General features: G+C 40.8%; 1 protein-coding gene across 1 annotated transcript; it reads left to right on the forward strand.

Moving 5' to 3' along the window:
- The first annotated feature begins 1,427 nt into the window (after nt 1-1,427).
- Nucleotides 1,428-14,315, forward strand: LOC111855950 (alpha-N-acetylneuraminide alpha-2,8-sialyltransferase-like). The gene is made up of 8 exons (XM_023835482.2): nt 1,428-2,069; nt 2,915-2,959; nt 10,147-10,212; nt 10,574-10,651; nt 10,841-10,985; nt 11,072-11,184; nt 11,900-11,992; nt 12,386-14,315. Exons 1-8 carry the CDS (start codon nt 1,906-1,908, stop codon nt 12,864-12,866), a joined length of 1,185 nt encoding a protein of 394 aa, XP_023691250.2. The 5' UTR covers nt 1,428-1,905; the 3' UTR covers nt 12,867-14,315.
- The last annotated feature ends 1,513 nt before the right edge of the window (nt 14,316-15,828 follow it).

The raw sequence follows: 15,828 nt of genomic DNA on the forward strand, positions 1-15,828 counted from the left end.
CTGAGGGGTTAGGGTCATCACCAGGAATGCGACAGGTGGAGCTCACCAGCAGGGTATGGCCACAATGAACGAGGAAGAAAAGAGGGAATTTGCTTATTTTGCACTGTACCTGAGTCCAGCCCACACCAGCATTTGGCGGTGGGAGCAGAAAGCAGTCTGCGACAGACCCAGGATCACGTGTCTCGTAAACACATCTCACCAGCTTCTGTGACCGTGTATTGGAACTATTTTGTAGAGGTTTCTTCTAGTTACTCATTGCGACAGTGACATACTATCCTGGTAATTACTGTACTCATATAATTTCAAAAAATGATGTCACTATGAGAAGGTTGGTCGGGGGACTGGCAGGCTTGGTAAGGAGAGTCAGGTGACCAGGTGTGATGCGATGATTGGTTCTGCTTTCTCTAATTCCCTGTGATGTGTATAAATTGGTGTGTGTGTCTGTGTGTGTGGGGGGGGGGCTGTTTGTAGTAGCCTGAAGCAAACTAGACCATACAGACTCCCAATCTCCATCTCCTAAATTGAATCAGAAGGGATACCAGATTTCAATTTATATAGGATAAAGGTCCTTAATTCACATTTAGTTCTGTTACTGGGTAAATTTTATGCATGTGAAATGTTGATTTGCTGTGTCCATTAATTTGAAGGCAAGTAGATAAGAGGAAAGACCCAAGAGTTTTCTTGTGATGTTTCCATGTTGTGATGTTAAAGCCTTCTGCTAACATTGCAGCGTTTCCGAGCTACAGTGCTAAAACCTCGTGTGTTTCCCACGACAGCACCCATATTATCTTTCATCAGATGAATTTGTTCAACATTCTGTTGAAAATGATGAAAAGTGAGGTGGAGACTTGGTTTTGCGACCCTTGGGCATTCGATCGACAAATGGTTTTCATCCATTATTTCCATGTCCTCAGGTCAAGTTCAAGTTTCAAGCTTTGTTTGTCAGATACACATTCATGCGCTGTACCATTGTGCAGTCAAATGCCTTTCACCTGCTTCCTGGATTGTACTTCACAAAATATGCAACAGAACGATAAAAAGCAAAATAGAATAAGAATAACACAAAAATAACAATAAAAACTAAATCACTGCAAAGTATGCTGAGAATCTGGAGTAGACTAACAATTGAAAATGGGTTGGTAAAATCCTTCCATTTTTGTTTCTTCTGGCACTGCCTGATCCGTTCCGCCCATTCAGATTAAACAATGCCTTGTATCAACAGAGTGAAGAGCTGAGAGCAGGAAACACTCTCAAGCTGGAGTCCGAAATCGCTCCATGAGAATGTGCCAAACACAAAAAGGAAACCGAACACAGAAAGATCTGATTGGGTGTTATCTGAACCCTGGTTGGCCCTTATTGGCTGTCGTACTGGGGTCCCCACACGCACATGTAGACCTGCCCCTTTTTTCATTCTCTGCGAAATGTACCTCCACACACACAGAGACGAGTGGCGACCACAAGCTAATTCATTACTGGGGATGCTATTTACTGCCTAGTCTTTATATGGGGAGAGAGGGGGTCAGGGGGTGGCCGTCCCTACACTCAGAGGAGGTGGGGAAAGCGGAGTAGTAAGTAGGTAAGGCTGGGGGAGGGGGCTGGAGAATGCCACAAGAATGCTTGGGAGGGTCAGAGAAAATAGTGGGAGCGTGCTCAACTTCTCAAGTTTCTAAGAGCAACATCGAGGCACTGAAGGAGGAAGGAGAAGAATACGGCGAGCGGAGCGCCACAGATTAAAGTGGAAGAAAGTCGGGGGGGGGGGGCAGAGGAAGAAGGAACAGGAGGATAAGAGTCATGCACTGGAGAGCAGAGGGTCGACAAGACCGCGGGGGAGGGGAGGAGTAAGTGAAGAAATAAGAAGGCAGGACGTAAGCAGCTTGGGAAGAGGGGTGAGCTGGCAGCAGGATTATGCCGGCTGGACGTGCGGGGGGACGGAGGCTGCATCTGGGCCCACGGCACGGGGGGGACATGCGGCCCATCCTGCTGGAGCTGCAGCGTTCCTGGCCGTTCCTCCTGCTCGTCCTGGTGGCTGGCACCACTCTGTTCCTGTGGTACGCGGTAGTGATCTGCCGGTGAGTGTTTCTGTGCTGCCTTGACCTCTGATTTCCTCTGGGGGCACCATGTGCAGGGCGGGGGCAGCCGTGGAACGGTTTCATACGACCGGCTCAGCAAGGCAGAGAAGATGCGTTTATTTAGAAATTAAATCTGTAACTTTATAGGTACTCATTTCATATGAGTGTATATAAATATATGCATTATTAATACATTTATTAGGACGACTATATTAAGAAAATTAATCACGAACACTTAAACTTGGAACACTCGCCTTAAGAATGGGATATACTTGAGAAATGTTTTCCCAAATTGCACCTTTGACATTAATATTTGTAAGTGTAAAACTTAATATTAATATATATATATATATATATATTTTACTAAAAGGTCGTTTTTAAGTTGCGCAACGCTGTCAAGAGCTGTAATGATTCCCCGTAGAAGAGTCTAAGATTTCCTGTTTTAAAAAAATGACTGGTGGCTTATAATCATTTGCAGTATGTGGAAGAAGAATTACTGAATATGATGAAAAACTGTGATACTGACATGTCTATATTTATCTGAAGTCACAGCAGGATATCAGATATTATGGAATTTTTTAGTTTTGTTCCTATGACAGCTTTGCTGGTAGACTCATGATTCATTGCAGTTTAAATTAGATCGATGAAGCCACATTTATTCATGTATTTTAGGAAGATTCTGCACCCAGTTTCTCTGAATATTGAACTTCCTCCATCGATTATCCATACCAGCTTCAGGTCTGAAGTTTATCCTAGGAAGTACAGCAGAGTGTGGATGAGAGAGGCAGAACAGTGTTAAATGAATATCCATGCATCCATTTTCTGTAACCGTCTGTCCCAATCAGGGTCTTGGGGAGTCCGGAGCCTTTCCCGGAGGCTACGGACGCAAGGTAGGGAACAGAGATGTTCACGAGTCACAAAATTAGAGTCCGAGTCAAGCCTCTGACTTAGAGTCCGAGAAAAAGAAGCTTCCTAGCTGTGAATGAGGCTGTAAGTCATTTTCAGCTATAAAACAAAACTTTTACTCCGCAGTAGTGTTGTATTTTAGGAAAATCACATTTGAAACCGTCTTTGAACCAGAGACGGGGACTCCCGCTTGCGACTCGGACTGAGTCACACATGCGCTGCTCTTAAATTGACTTCCGATACATCTTGCAGCTCGTTACTTATTGATTCGGACTCGACTCAGACTGGTTCATAGCGACTAGTGAATAATTAGGGTCTTTAAGGCTCTGTTGAAATGTCTATACATGCTAAGCATTGAGTGCACAACTCTCCCAATCCGTGAAGGCATTAAACACATCACTATGTGCGGATGTGTTATTTTACATTAGCAGGCACCGCTTAGAAATAGGCTTTGCTTACCCTGTGTCGTAAATTTATATATATGCATTGTGTTGTTATATAGTGACACAGATCGACATAGATTGCTATAAATCTGATTATTTAGCAGATATGTCCCAAAAACACCTTTTCGTGTCATTTACAAGTGAAGCTGTATCTTCTTACAACTCAAAAAGTGCCCGCACTTCTTCATTGTGCCCCGCATCCCAGCAAACAATATGACGTTGAAATGACGTCTTTTAGACGTCTTGGCCTACCGTAGAAAAGACGTCTTCAGAGGGTGCAGAATGAAAGTTTTTATGACGTCTTTTTTAGACGAACTCTGGATGTTCAGTTATAACAACTATAAGACGTCTGTATAAGGTGAAAAAACAGTCCGGAAATGGTCGGTGTAGACGTCGTTTTAACGTTACACATAGACTTACTTTAGACGTAATTTATGTATTTACAGCTTTATTCATTACAAAATAATCCCCACTATATATTCTAATACCATATTATGTTTCACCCCAATAACCTAGTATCACTAAGCAAATTCAGTACAAAAAGTCTCACAGCATTCTTAACACATTTTTATTGGGAGTATCAGATCAGATGATAACACACCTCCCCCTCTCCTTGTGTCTTACAACATCACAGCAAAAATAAATACATTTAAACCAAAAACTAAGTGAATTTAAACATCAATAATTCACTCAATACACAATACACATAGTTACTGTGATGTTGCGCTGCTTTATTTGGTTTAATCGTCCAGTCTGAGAAGGCATTCAAGTAAGAATTGCATTGTACTGAGTACATGACAATAGTAACTTTGAATCCTTGAAATACATGTATTTGATAATTTTCCTGGCAGCTATCTTTTTACACAGAGCCACAATACACAATGATTTTATTCACTGCTAACAGTTTGTATCAGGAGTTGGTTATTGTAAAAGAAGTCATGTGCATGCAGGTGATTTTTGTATAGATTTATCTACACCCTTCTGGTAGTGCTGTCATTGCAGTCAGGTGTCACAGACTACGAGGAGTATAAGTAGTCCGACTTGGATGCAGTCAGTTTATAGTCCACCCTTGCAGCCGCCGGCAGATCGCGTTCCACGTCGCGTCAGCTGCAGACAGACCTAAGCCCAAGTAGAACGCACCCATTGATTCTTTTTTGGCTGTTTTGCTAGCGTTCAGTAAACCTCTGCTCGATAGGCCATCAAGTTGTCTGTCTCAGCGCATTCTATAAAACGGAGCCAACTTGGTTGATCGAGTTTTATAGTCTGTGTGTATCATCGTGATCATCCTCATTTTTTTATCGATAAAAAAAATCGAGATCGTTTTATCGCCTAGCACTACTTCTTATTGTAAAATATGTATATATATTTTTTCAAAATCAGTATTTATTTCATAATGCCGTTTTTCATCATTTCATGATACCTTATTTAATCATTTCATGACGCTGAATGATGAAATACTTTACTTTTCCCGCTTTACTGCAAAATGGAAGTCGTTCTGCGCTCACAAGAGCGCTAAAAATATATGAAATCATATTTCACAATAAGTAAATTTATATAACAGAATGCAATATATTTCACAATAATGAGCTGTATTTCACAATATCATTCTCATATATTTCATAATACTTTAGAACACTTTGGAGTTCCATATGTACAGATGTGTCTTACCTTCAGATTAATTATGTGGACATATTGGTTTGCAAAAAAGTCAGCAATGCGATTATTAAACAATGTACACAACTAAACAATGCTAAATACTACTTACCTTAAACTTTAAACTTGTCCACAACGACGTGCAGTTTCTCACAACCTGTTTTACTGCAAAAGAGCGCATGCGCGACAGTGTCGGCTTTTTTTTTTTTTTTTTTTTAGCGCTACGACAACAGAACTTGGCCAAACCACACACCGGACGTGCATCGGCAAATTGTGATTATGGGATTTGCTTACGTGTAGCCAGGGGCGTTGCTAGAGATTTTGGGCCCCATGAAAGCATATCATATTAGGCCCCCCAGTCCAAACCAATCCAGTTATTTTCCTAATTTTTTAGGGCCCCTGTCACTCAAGGGCCCTAGGAATCGTCCTAGCTTTCCTCCCCCTTACGGCGCCCCTGCGTGTAGCAGTTTATTTTTGGACATTTTAAAACATTAAAATTACAACAGCATGAGCTACAATAGGCACCAGAATTGACGCTGACAATGTTTACATGGAATTGACGATCTGTCTACAAATGTCCAAAAGTCGCCTACCTAGACGTTCAGCTTGAACTACATATCTACGTCCAAGAGGGGTCAGAGTTAGACGTGCAGATACTGCACCTGATTTGCACGTTGTGTAGACATCCAGATATGGTTCTGGACCGACCGACTCCATCTAGACATGATCTGCACGTCTGATGGACGTCTCATGTTTGGTGGGTATATGTCTTAATTTATTCGGAGTTCCGTCACACATTCTAATTGGACGGTTTTTGATAAAATAAAAACATAACGCCAGAAAACAATTCGACTGAGCAGTAATATCACTAAAAGAGCAGCACGACTGCACACATTGATTTAATTTTTCTATCATGGAGTTTGCAGTGTTATTGATTAATCATTTATTTAGGCTACTTACACACGCAGGAGCTGAGAGACAAATCGATTGTATCCATTAATTAGAGTTCTTGCTTTAGAAGGATGTGTAAACATGAAAATCGCAATTTACTTCAACCTGCGTTTACTTCAGCAGCACGACACACGAGGTCTTGGTTGTACTCAGTCATTAGCCAATCACATCGCTTTAACGTAGCTGTGGGCGGAGTCCGGTCCAACAACGGAATTTATGACAAAATTTCATGCACTACGGCCTCCTCATCCGGGTGGATCCCAAGTATAATACCCTTTAGTACAAGGATTTCAAGTGACTGGGGCTCAAGGAAAGAAGTGCCTTTTGTATGCAGTGTGGAAAAACCATCAAAGACACTGGGACGACAACTTATAACGTATAACATAAGACTCCTGAAAACTCACCCTGATAGGTCAGTGTTACAGCTAGAAAGCTGATAATAAACAGCCTCAAGCCAACAATTGTTGTTGTTTGCCATCCAATGTGTTGGTTAGAATTATATTTTGGTGACATTCTAGTGATTTGGGTTTACAAAAGTCAGGTTTGGTTGAAAGTGTTTAACATGCTGTATCAACTTAACTGTTAACAGCAACATTACCTAAAATAGCAAAAAGTTTCACCATATGACAGATTTTTGCTTGCTTTTATGCAAGAGACTTGATGGGTTAATTTTACCACATTGGGTTTTGTAAGTTCATTGCAACACTACATTGCATCATTGCGTATCGGTAAGACGTGCTCTCTTGAGATCAAAATTTAGTTCGTTTTTATTGCGAAATATTCTGTGCATCCATTATCCATTTTTGTTTTATGTATCATTAGTAATGCGTTTTAGGATAAGAAAACATGTATTGACTTTATATCATACTTACTTATGCATCTAGATTTGAGTACCCTTAAAATGATGTTGAATAACGACTTACGAACATTTCAAGTTACGAACAGCTGTTCGGAACGTAACTTGTTCGTAAGTAGAGGAGCGTCTGTATCGGTGACTAGGCACAGCCCTGTTGAAAAAAAAACAGCATATATCAGCATGATTTCCAGCGTGAGTTTAAATTGGACCTGTACTGTGACAAAAATGTTCCATGACATAACAGTAAAAACCATGACAGACACACGGATGGTATATTAACTATGTAACTGCCATGTAATGTGCAGACACACACAAAGACACACATGCAGAACCCTTTGTAATTTGTAATGTGAAATCAAATGTCAGTGCTACCTAGATTTTTTTGACTGTACACACACAAGCGCCAGTTAGCTGGCAAAAAACTGCCCCACAGCGCAGTTGTGAGAGGTAAGGTGCGCGCACTGATCACAGTGCGTTTCCCGCACCCTCCGCACGACGAACCACCTGAGGGATGACAACCTGAGTGCAACCGTGCAGCAGGTCATACCAAAGCACCACACTAGTTCAGATAGAGTGCAACAGCGTGAAGTTTCTCCCAAATTTTTCCCTGAAAGTCGGAGGACCTGCTTGCAGTGCTGGAAGTACGTTAATTTTCAGTCACCACTCTGCAGTGTGATTTATATAACATCTGTACCATATACCAGATCCCAAACTTGTGAAAACTAAACACAAACAAACAAAAAGTTGATGTACTATTATTTTAACTTTGGAAATAAACTTATGTATTTCTTATAACGCTAGACAAGGTAAGATGAGCATGCATGCAAATGACAAAGAAGCTGGCAAAAAATGACAATAATGTAATGCAGGGGTGACCAACATGGTGCCCCCAAGGGCCACATGAGTCGCCCACAAACCTGTTCTAAAAATAGCACAACTCACCAGTGAGCAGCGTCTAAAATTTAATTTGATCCTGTTGCTATTCTTCTTTAATCACATTCGCATTTATATAGATTTGAAAATGACAATATCTAAAAATAAGCATTTAAAACATGTTTATTATACATGAAGGTTAGATAAGTTTAGGAGGGTGTTTCAAACTGGTAGCCCGTCGTATGGTTCGGTACCCGTGAAGTAGCTCTCAGTTTCAAAAAGGTTGGTGACCCCTGATGTAATGTCTGGATGATTCGCTCACTCCTGGCACTTCCACTGCCACCAAGAACCAGCCCAAACCGGCGCTGGCACAGTCCTGTTTACTAGCTGCGCTGAAAGCGTAACCAAACTGAGCTGGTTGTGTCACCACCTTCTGATTGGCTGAGATACCAGCGTCTGCGCATGGATTATCTGAAGGAAAAAGCATATATTCTATATATTATTTATATTATGTATAGTTGCACACCTGATTACTCGGAATTTCCAGCTGCCTGCTTAAGAAAGTACTATAGAACGGCAAAACAGAATGGATTCAACATGGCAGTTCTCATAGATGTGCTGAATATTAGGAAATTAGCACACAGTAAATCATGATGTACACCAGGGCTATTCAATTCAGGCCCTCGATTCCAAATCCAGGCCTTGTTTTCAGTTCTCCCAGGTAGTTGTTTAGTAATTACTGATTCTGATTGGTCAGAGGCTTCACACCTGACTGACAGGTGAAGGAAGGCTGGAAAACCAGCAGGGCTCGGACCTCGAGGACCGTGAGTTGAATAGCCCCAATGTAAATGATAAATAAGCGTCTCTTCAGTTTTATGTCGCTGCCTCTTTCCAAACCCGGCAGCACCTTTACCGAGCCGACCGTTCTGCAGTGGAAAACCGAAGTGAGCTGGAACCGCGCTGTAACTAGTCTCTCTGTGCGGTACGGCTTGGGTCCGGCTCGGTTCCCTGTCTAATCGCTACTCCTCCGACACTAACACCCCTACAGTAGGCTTGGTGGTAGCTAATTTTTCATATCATCATACTAAATCATACCGCTCACTAGATCTGTACCAATTTTTTCATGTGCTGTCTAAGGACTAGGGCTAAGTGACAAGATTAATTTCGCCAAGCAGTTGGAGAGATTCTGCAGCACACCGAAAATATTACTGCAATATCACCCAAGCCAACGCTATGCCAACCTCTCCAAAAAATCTTTATTAAAAGACCAACCGAAATCCAATTTCCTTACTGTATGATGAATTTGACTGAGCTCCCCAATACATTGGACTGCTACCGATAAAATTTGCTCAGGTGTATAACGTATGTATTTTCATCCATATAATGTTTTGTGATGTGGTAATAAGGTCTATCAAAGATCAGAGTAATAACATCAGATCAAGTTGTCCTGTTCACAAGATCATGTGTCCTATTAAGTCTCCCTCCCCTTTGCTGTTACTATGCAACATTGTTTCAGTTTTGATGTAATTTATCTCAGAATTTGAACAGGTCCAGTGCTTTAGCCTTAAAATATCTGTCAGATACTTTTAAATGATCACAGCTAATTGGATCAACTATCTGAAACTGCCCTTTTCTTTGCTATCATTATATGGCCGTTCCAATTGTTCACCCTGACAAAGTGGTTGCTAATGTAATTAGTTAATGTAATAAATCAGTTCACATGCTGTCTTTGAGACATCATATTTGCCCATATATGAGATGTTTACATATACAATGCTTACAGAAAGTCTCGGGACATTTGCTTAATTCTGTAAAAATGTTGCACATTTATTGATTTCATAAAAAGAAAATCATTACTTTATTCATTTGATTGCAGTATGTATTTATGTATTATGTATGTATGTATGTAAAACAGTAGTTTTAAGTAAAACATTCAAGGAGTAATAAATTCCACCCTAAATTATAGTCCTAAAAAAGCTGTTCTGAGTTAAAAAGTTCACTGACAAGCATTATTAGGATGTTTTTAATTAGTAACGCCTTTGAAATAAAAAAACGGCAAACATTTGTGTTTAGTATCCCTTTGGGAGCCAATCACTGCAGTTGCAAAACTTCAATTTGCAGTTCGGGCACAAACAGAACTGAATGAGTCAGTTAAAAAGTTATGACATTTAAAAAGAAAATGTCTTTGCGGAGGATATATGCAGATGTTAAACATTGCTTGTCATTGTTCTTTTGTTAACAAGCAACTAACATGGTCAGCAACTAGAACCTTTCCTCAAGATAAGAGATAAGGAGATGTAGTGTCTTGGCTGGCATTTAAAACCAAGTTTTATCTCAGTGTTTATTTGGGGGCATAAGTTATCCAGTTGGGTGACCTTGACCCGTGTCTTCACAGTGACCTCCGAAACCCTCCTCCGATGAGAGTGAGACCTATTACTTCAGGAATATGTGAAAGCTGCAGGTACGACATGCTCCGCCATCACCATGGGTGTCGTCAGGTCCTATCACTCAGGGCTACAACCCTGAGTATTTTAAGCCTAGCCCTGAGTATTTTAAGCCTAGCCCCGAGTATTTTAGCTAATTATCCTCCTTTAAAACAAAAATCAAGCCCAGGTAAACTTGACTTAGCCCCTAATCTTTTCAGTAGTTAGAAACCCCCCTGGTCACCATGTGCTGTCATGGAACTGTGAGTAAGCTGGCCAGGCCAAGACCATCAAACAGGAAGCTGGTCTGCACAAAGCTCAACCTGCTGTGATTCCAGAGATTTCCAGTGGCACAGTAATTTTTACATGCATAATTATCCTTCTTTATCTATTTTAAAGGTGTGACATGCCTGAGATGCTGCTGAAGCTTTTGAATAGCAGCTGGAGCAAGCAGAAGACCTACTCCGACATATTCAGGTGAAGAACATTGCACATTCCAACAAACAACCAATGCAACAAATGCTGCTTGAAATAATTTAGTGCCGCAATGATTTTACAAATTATATATATATATATATATATATATATATATATATATATATATATATATATATATATATATATGGTGTAGCATAGTATAGATGATAAGAGAACTTTCTCTATTAGGTTTCAGCTGACCTCCACGTGCAATGGAATCTCCAAGGCCATTGTCACACAGCTCAATACACCTTTGGGGTCAAAAATCACATATGATGGCGAGAAAAGAAAAACTCTCAAGGTGACCCCAAAACTGTTTGATACCTTTGTGAAGGTACGACTTGACACCCATAAATTGTTAGTTTTGCGGGTATATTTTCATGCGATCACCTCAAAAGAGTATCACAATGTGTCTTGTAGGAATCGCCATTTATAAATAAGTCATTCAAGACGTGTTCCGTGGTGGGAAACGGTGGAATCCTGGCCAACAGCAGCTGTGGAGAAGAGATCGACTCGGCCCAGTTTGTCATCAGGTATGTTGGGATTCCTGGGGACATGTTACAGAATGTTAAGACCGGTCTTCAAATTATAACATTTAGTCAAACATTTAGTGAAAATATTGATCTTTTCTATATTTATAAATAAATAAATCAATTTAAGAAAATTGCAAATAAGATATGACGATAATTAATACACATTTGACATAATTTTGCTATATTTAATGTAATAATATAAAAGTAATAATACATTTAAAAAATGTTTCTACAGAAATGTCTCACTGTTTCCTTTGACAGGAATTATAATTTGTTTATTACTAACATTACTCTTTTATTTGTTTGTCTGATGTGATTCACCAACACAAACCCACATGGGAGTAGACAAAAAAATGCATGGAGAAATAAATATGGTGTACAGGATGACAGATGATGACACAAAATTATAAGCTGGGAAAAAATATAATAGTTAAAAATGGATTTGAGTCTGTTTGTCACAAGATTCGACAGTCTCACAATCAGCCATTTTTCATTGTACTGTAACATAGACTCATACCTCTTGAATAATCTATAACTTGTTCCATAAAGTTACCACTATTCTCTGCCCTATGAAACCATTGACTTAGCTCTTCCAAGTGTAAAAAACTGGTGCAGAAAAAACGTACACCAGATGTTTCTAGCCACATGCAATAATACCTGTTCACACTAGGGGGAGCTAAAACACAGTCCTGAAATCTTTCATCCTTTGGTCCAGGTGTAACCTTCCACCTGTGCACAAGGTCTACAAAAGAGATGTTGGCAACAAGACGAACTTGGTAACATCCAATCCGAGCATCCTCATGGATAAGTGAGTCATGGAGGGTGTGAGTCAAGGTTGGAGGTGGAGAGCACTGAGCTTCCTAATTCTTTTCTGGAAATGACATCACAACCAGACTGTTGAACTTTTTCTTGATATTGAGCATATACCATGATAGGTAGCTATTCGTAATGAAAATTAATCAGTTTTCATAGTTTTTATAAAAGTCACACATAAGGAACTATGTTCTGTCTATGCCGGGTTGAATAATACCCCAAAACCAGGCTTTTATAGGTCAGGATATGTTTAGACTTTATCTTGATAAAATCCTGATGCAGGAAAAAGTCAGAGAGAAGTCTAAGATCCTGGTTTACCCTGTAGGTTCACTCTGATTCTTTGTCTCCTTCTCTACCTGCCCGTTTCCACCTCACCTCAACCCAACAGATTTGGATCCTTGATGGAGCTCCGGCGCCCATTTGTAGAAAGGCTGGGCACCTTTGGGGACTCCCTGGTTCTGTTTCCCACCTTCTCTTATGGGCAAAACACGGCCGTCTCTTTGCGCGCCCTCTACACAGTGCAGGACTTCAGAAGCCCAGCACGACCCGTCTTCCTGAACCCAGAGTACCTGCGGAGCCTGGCCCGGTTCTGGCGGACCAATGGCCTGAAGAAGCGCCTCAGCACTGGCATGATGATGGCCAGCCTGGCACTGGAGCTGTGCGATGAAGTGCATCTCTACGGCTTCTGGCCCTACCCCCAGCACCCACGAGACTGCCGGTCGCTCACCAACCACTACTATGACGATCTTCAGAGCAAGAGCATGGTACATGCCATGCCGGAGGAGTTTAACCAGCTTCTGCAGCTCTACAAACTGGGTGTGGTCAAGCTTCATCTAGAGGAGTGTGTGCCAGCACCCAGAAAAGTCTGACTCCCCTTTCAATCTCCTTCGTTGGTGGCCACAGGACCTCCAGTCTGAGTCACTTTTCCATGGTGGACCACAAGAGTCTCTGATTAGCTGTAAAACAGACCTGATGTTGGTCTCGCAATCAGGTGCAACTGTAGAGATAAGTGATATTCATATGTATTTACCTTTAATGGGATCCAGCTGGAATCTGGACTATTCCCACAAGTGTTGATGAACCTAGTAAAACTTATATTGCCAACACCATACTCAAGTGTTTTGAGGTAAAGAATTATCTTTGGGCCAGGTGTTTACCAAAGGCAGCACTACACGGTGATGCATAAAGTTAGCTTACCTCCTACTCCCGGAGATCATTGCGTTCTGTAAATACCTCTTCAGGTAACAGTTACATGGCTTCATTTCCTCCTTCAGTGTGGACATTAAACAGCACTCCTCAGGACTTCAGGTAATCGGTTTTATTTATTTTAATTGTGTTTTTAATTTTAAGGCCGTCATAAAATATTAACGTCACTGAAGTGACGCATTGCAGTTTTATGTAGATTTTATAGAACACAATGTCAGTTAACGACTATGGAGAGCAGTATTATCTACTTAAGATAAAAATGAGTGCCTGAAATGACATTTAAGTGCCTCTTCTTCGCTACAACAAACTAATGCCAGCCAGCTCTGCATGAGCTCTAATCCTGATGCTGGGAACCTTGGAATAGGGGTGTCTCATGTAAGTCCAGCTGTGGAGGACTTGTAGAGTAGATCAGTCCAGAAGTAAGAAACAGAGAGACATGTGTCCAGGATTTACCTGAATAACAGGGGACTGTGGATTGCCCATGTGCACTAAATCGATTTCCCAATGCCTCAGTCAGTGAGAAGCTTAAGCAGGAAAGACTGAGGATCATTCCAAGTTTTTCATAGCTGTTTAACGTTTTTGTTTTGTTTCAGTTTTTCACATGACATGGAATTAGAACTCTGTATAAATCATGTAATTTTCCATACAGTTTTTTTAAAACTAATTGTTCACGATAATTTTTCCTGCATATTTGTTTTAAGAAAGATTTTTTTTAGCCAGTTTCAGTTTTACTCCCAGAGATTCTGATTCCGCTCCGAATGTTAATCCATGGCAAAATGGAAGCATTACACAGACTTGGTACTGAGAGTAACAATCAAGCAATGCTACAGCCATTGGTTATGCAAACCGCAACTATGTATCAATTCATCACAAACAGAAGTCTCACTTTTACATCCCATGTATCTGCTATAGGATAAAAACACATTTTTAATTGTATTTTTCATTAATTGCTAAATGGATTTAATAATTTCCAGTGCGGAGAAAAGGCAGCCACTGAAAGATGTATGAAGAATTCATAGTTTCTTTGTGAAAAGGGGGAAATGTATGTACTATACCTGATAGAACTGTGATTTTCTGAAGAATGCACAAACAAATAAATAAATATGCCTTCACTATTTTCATTTCCTTAACTGTAAAACTACCCAGATGCTAATTTAATTAACTAAAGTTTGTCTTTTCTGTGACCCTGTGACCTCTGAGCTACTTTGGGATTTACAAACTACTAAACTAAACTAAAAGGCACCTTTGCTTGGCTAAATCGCTCAGGGTTAGTATTTTATTGGGGTTAGTACCTATTCTTAGTACCTGGATTAACGAGTTTTCCAGGATTTAATTGATGATTTGGCGAGATTCCGGATTTCTCGGTTCTTCAAAACCGTTGGATTAGTTGTTACAGCAACCAATCTGTAAACTCAAACCTACTCGGAACAGGTTTAGTCAATGTAAGCAATATTAGATTACAGATTTAAAACAGAGCTCTGTCCACTCGCGAAGGCGGGGCTGAGAAAGTCAGACCGCTTAAACAGTTCAGTATGTTATTTATTAATTATTTTCTTCTTGAAATGTCAGTAATGAATGTATCGGGATAATAAGACTTGAACTCTGGCATCATTTATTAACGGTCCTTCAGAACGAGGACAAGATGGGCTGGTCCTTTGCAAGATCCTTTGGAATATCAGGGCGAATCGCTTTTTCAGAGATTTTCCAGAAGGAATAATACTAATCGGAAATCCATTACCTCGGTATATTAGGAGCCAAACTCGCCTAAGTCATCCTGAGTGGTCGTATACCGTCATAAGGGTCCCTAGGGGGGGCGGGGAGGATGCCTACCCGCCAATATCGGCAGATCCCCCTTCCCAAAAAAAAAACAAATGAATAAATAATAGCGTGCTCTTTATCGTTCTTTGTGAATCCACGCGTTATTGAGGCAAATGCACTACGCATGCAGAAACATAGCCCTAAGGAAAATTGTAGTTCTGTACCAAACATTTTATCATATAGATCAGTTATTTATATGTTTTTTTTGTGAATCTGTACCCTAAAGTGATAATCTTATTTTAAATGATGAATCTTTATTATTCTACATTTTTTTCCTGTATTTTTCTTACATCTCGTCCTTTCACAATGTGAATATTCCATGCATGTCCGCACTCTTTGGGTATTTTGTCTGTTGTCTTAGTGTGAGTAATGTTTCAAAGAGGGAAACGTTTTATTGGCAGCTTCGGCTCGGTGGTTGGTGGGTGCCCATGAGGTGGCACTCGTCAGGTCATGGGTGACTTCATCATGACCACAGGCACCGGCAGAGATGGCTATGGGGACTGTACTGGTCCCCACGGGTCTGCAGGTCGCTGGATCCTGGTTCCAGCACCCTGTGTGCATCGTTGGACTTGGCGCTCCAGTACCGGTGGTGTGGCAAAGGAGATCGATCACATTCTTATGGGCAGACGCTGGATGCTTCTACAGAGCTGCAGGGTCTACAGAAGTGCCCAGTTTGTGAATTCGGGCCTCAGACTTGTTGTTGCTACTCTGAGATTCAGCTTAGATCCAGTAGGCTACCACCTACTAGGAGAACGAGGCTGGACTTAGCCAGACTCCAAGATCAGGCTGTTTCTAATGAGGCTGCAT

Source organism: Paramormyrops kingsleyae, chromosome 22 (genome assembly GCF_048594095.1).
Source record: "Paramormyrops kingsleyae isolate MSU_618 chromosome 22, PKINGS_0.4, whole genome shotgun sequence".
Classification (NCBI taxonomy): Eukaryota; Metazoa; Chordata; class Actinopteri; order Osteoglossiformes; family Mormyridae; genus Paramormyrops; species Paramormyrops kingsleyae.

Excerpts from the sequence above, each read along its gene's own strand:
- LOC111855950 (XM_023835482.2), top strand. The coding sequence starts at position 1,906 with ATGCCGGCTGGACGTGCGGGGGGACGGAGGCTGCATCTGGGCCCACGG. Across the intron at positions 11,185-11,899 it reads TCGGCCCAGTTTGTCATCAG|GTGTAACCTTCCACCTGTGC; the intron begins GTATGTTGGGAT and ends CCTTTGGTCCAG. Across the intron at positions 11,993-12,385 it reads CCGAGCATCCTCATGGATAA|ATTTGGATCCTTGATGGAGC; the intron begins GTGAGTCATGGA and ends TCAACCCAACAG.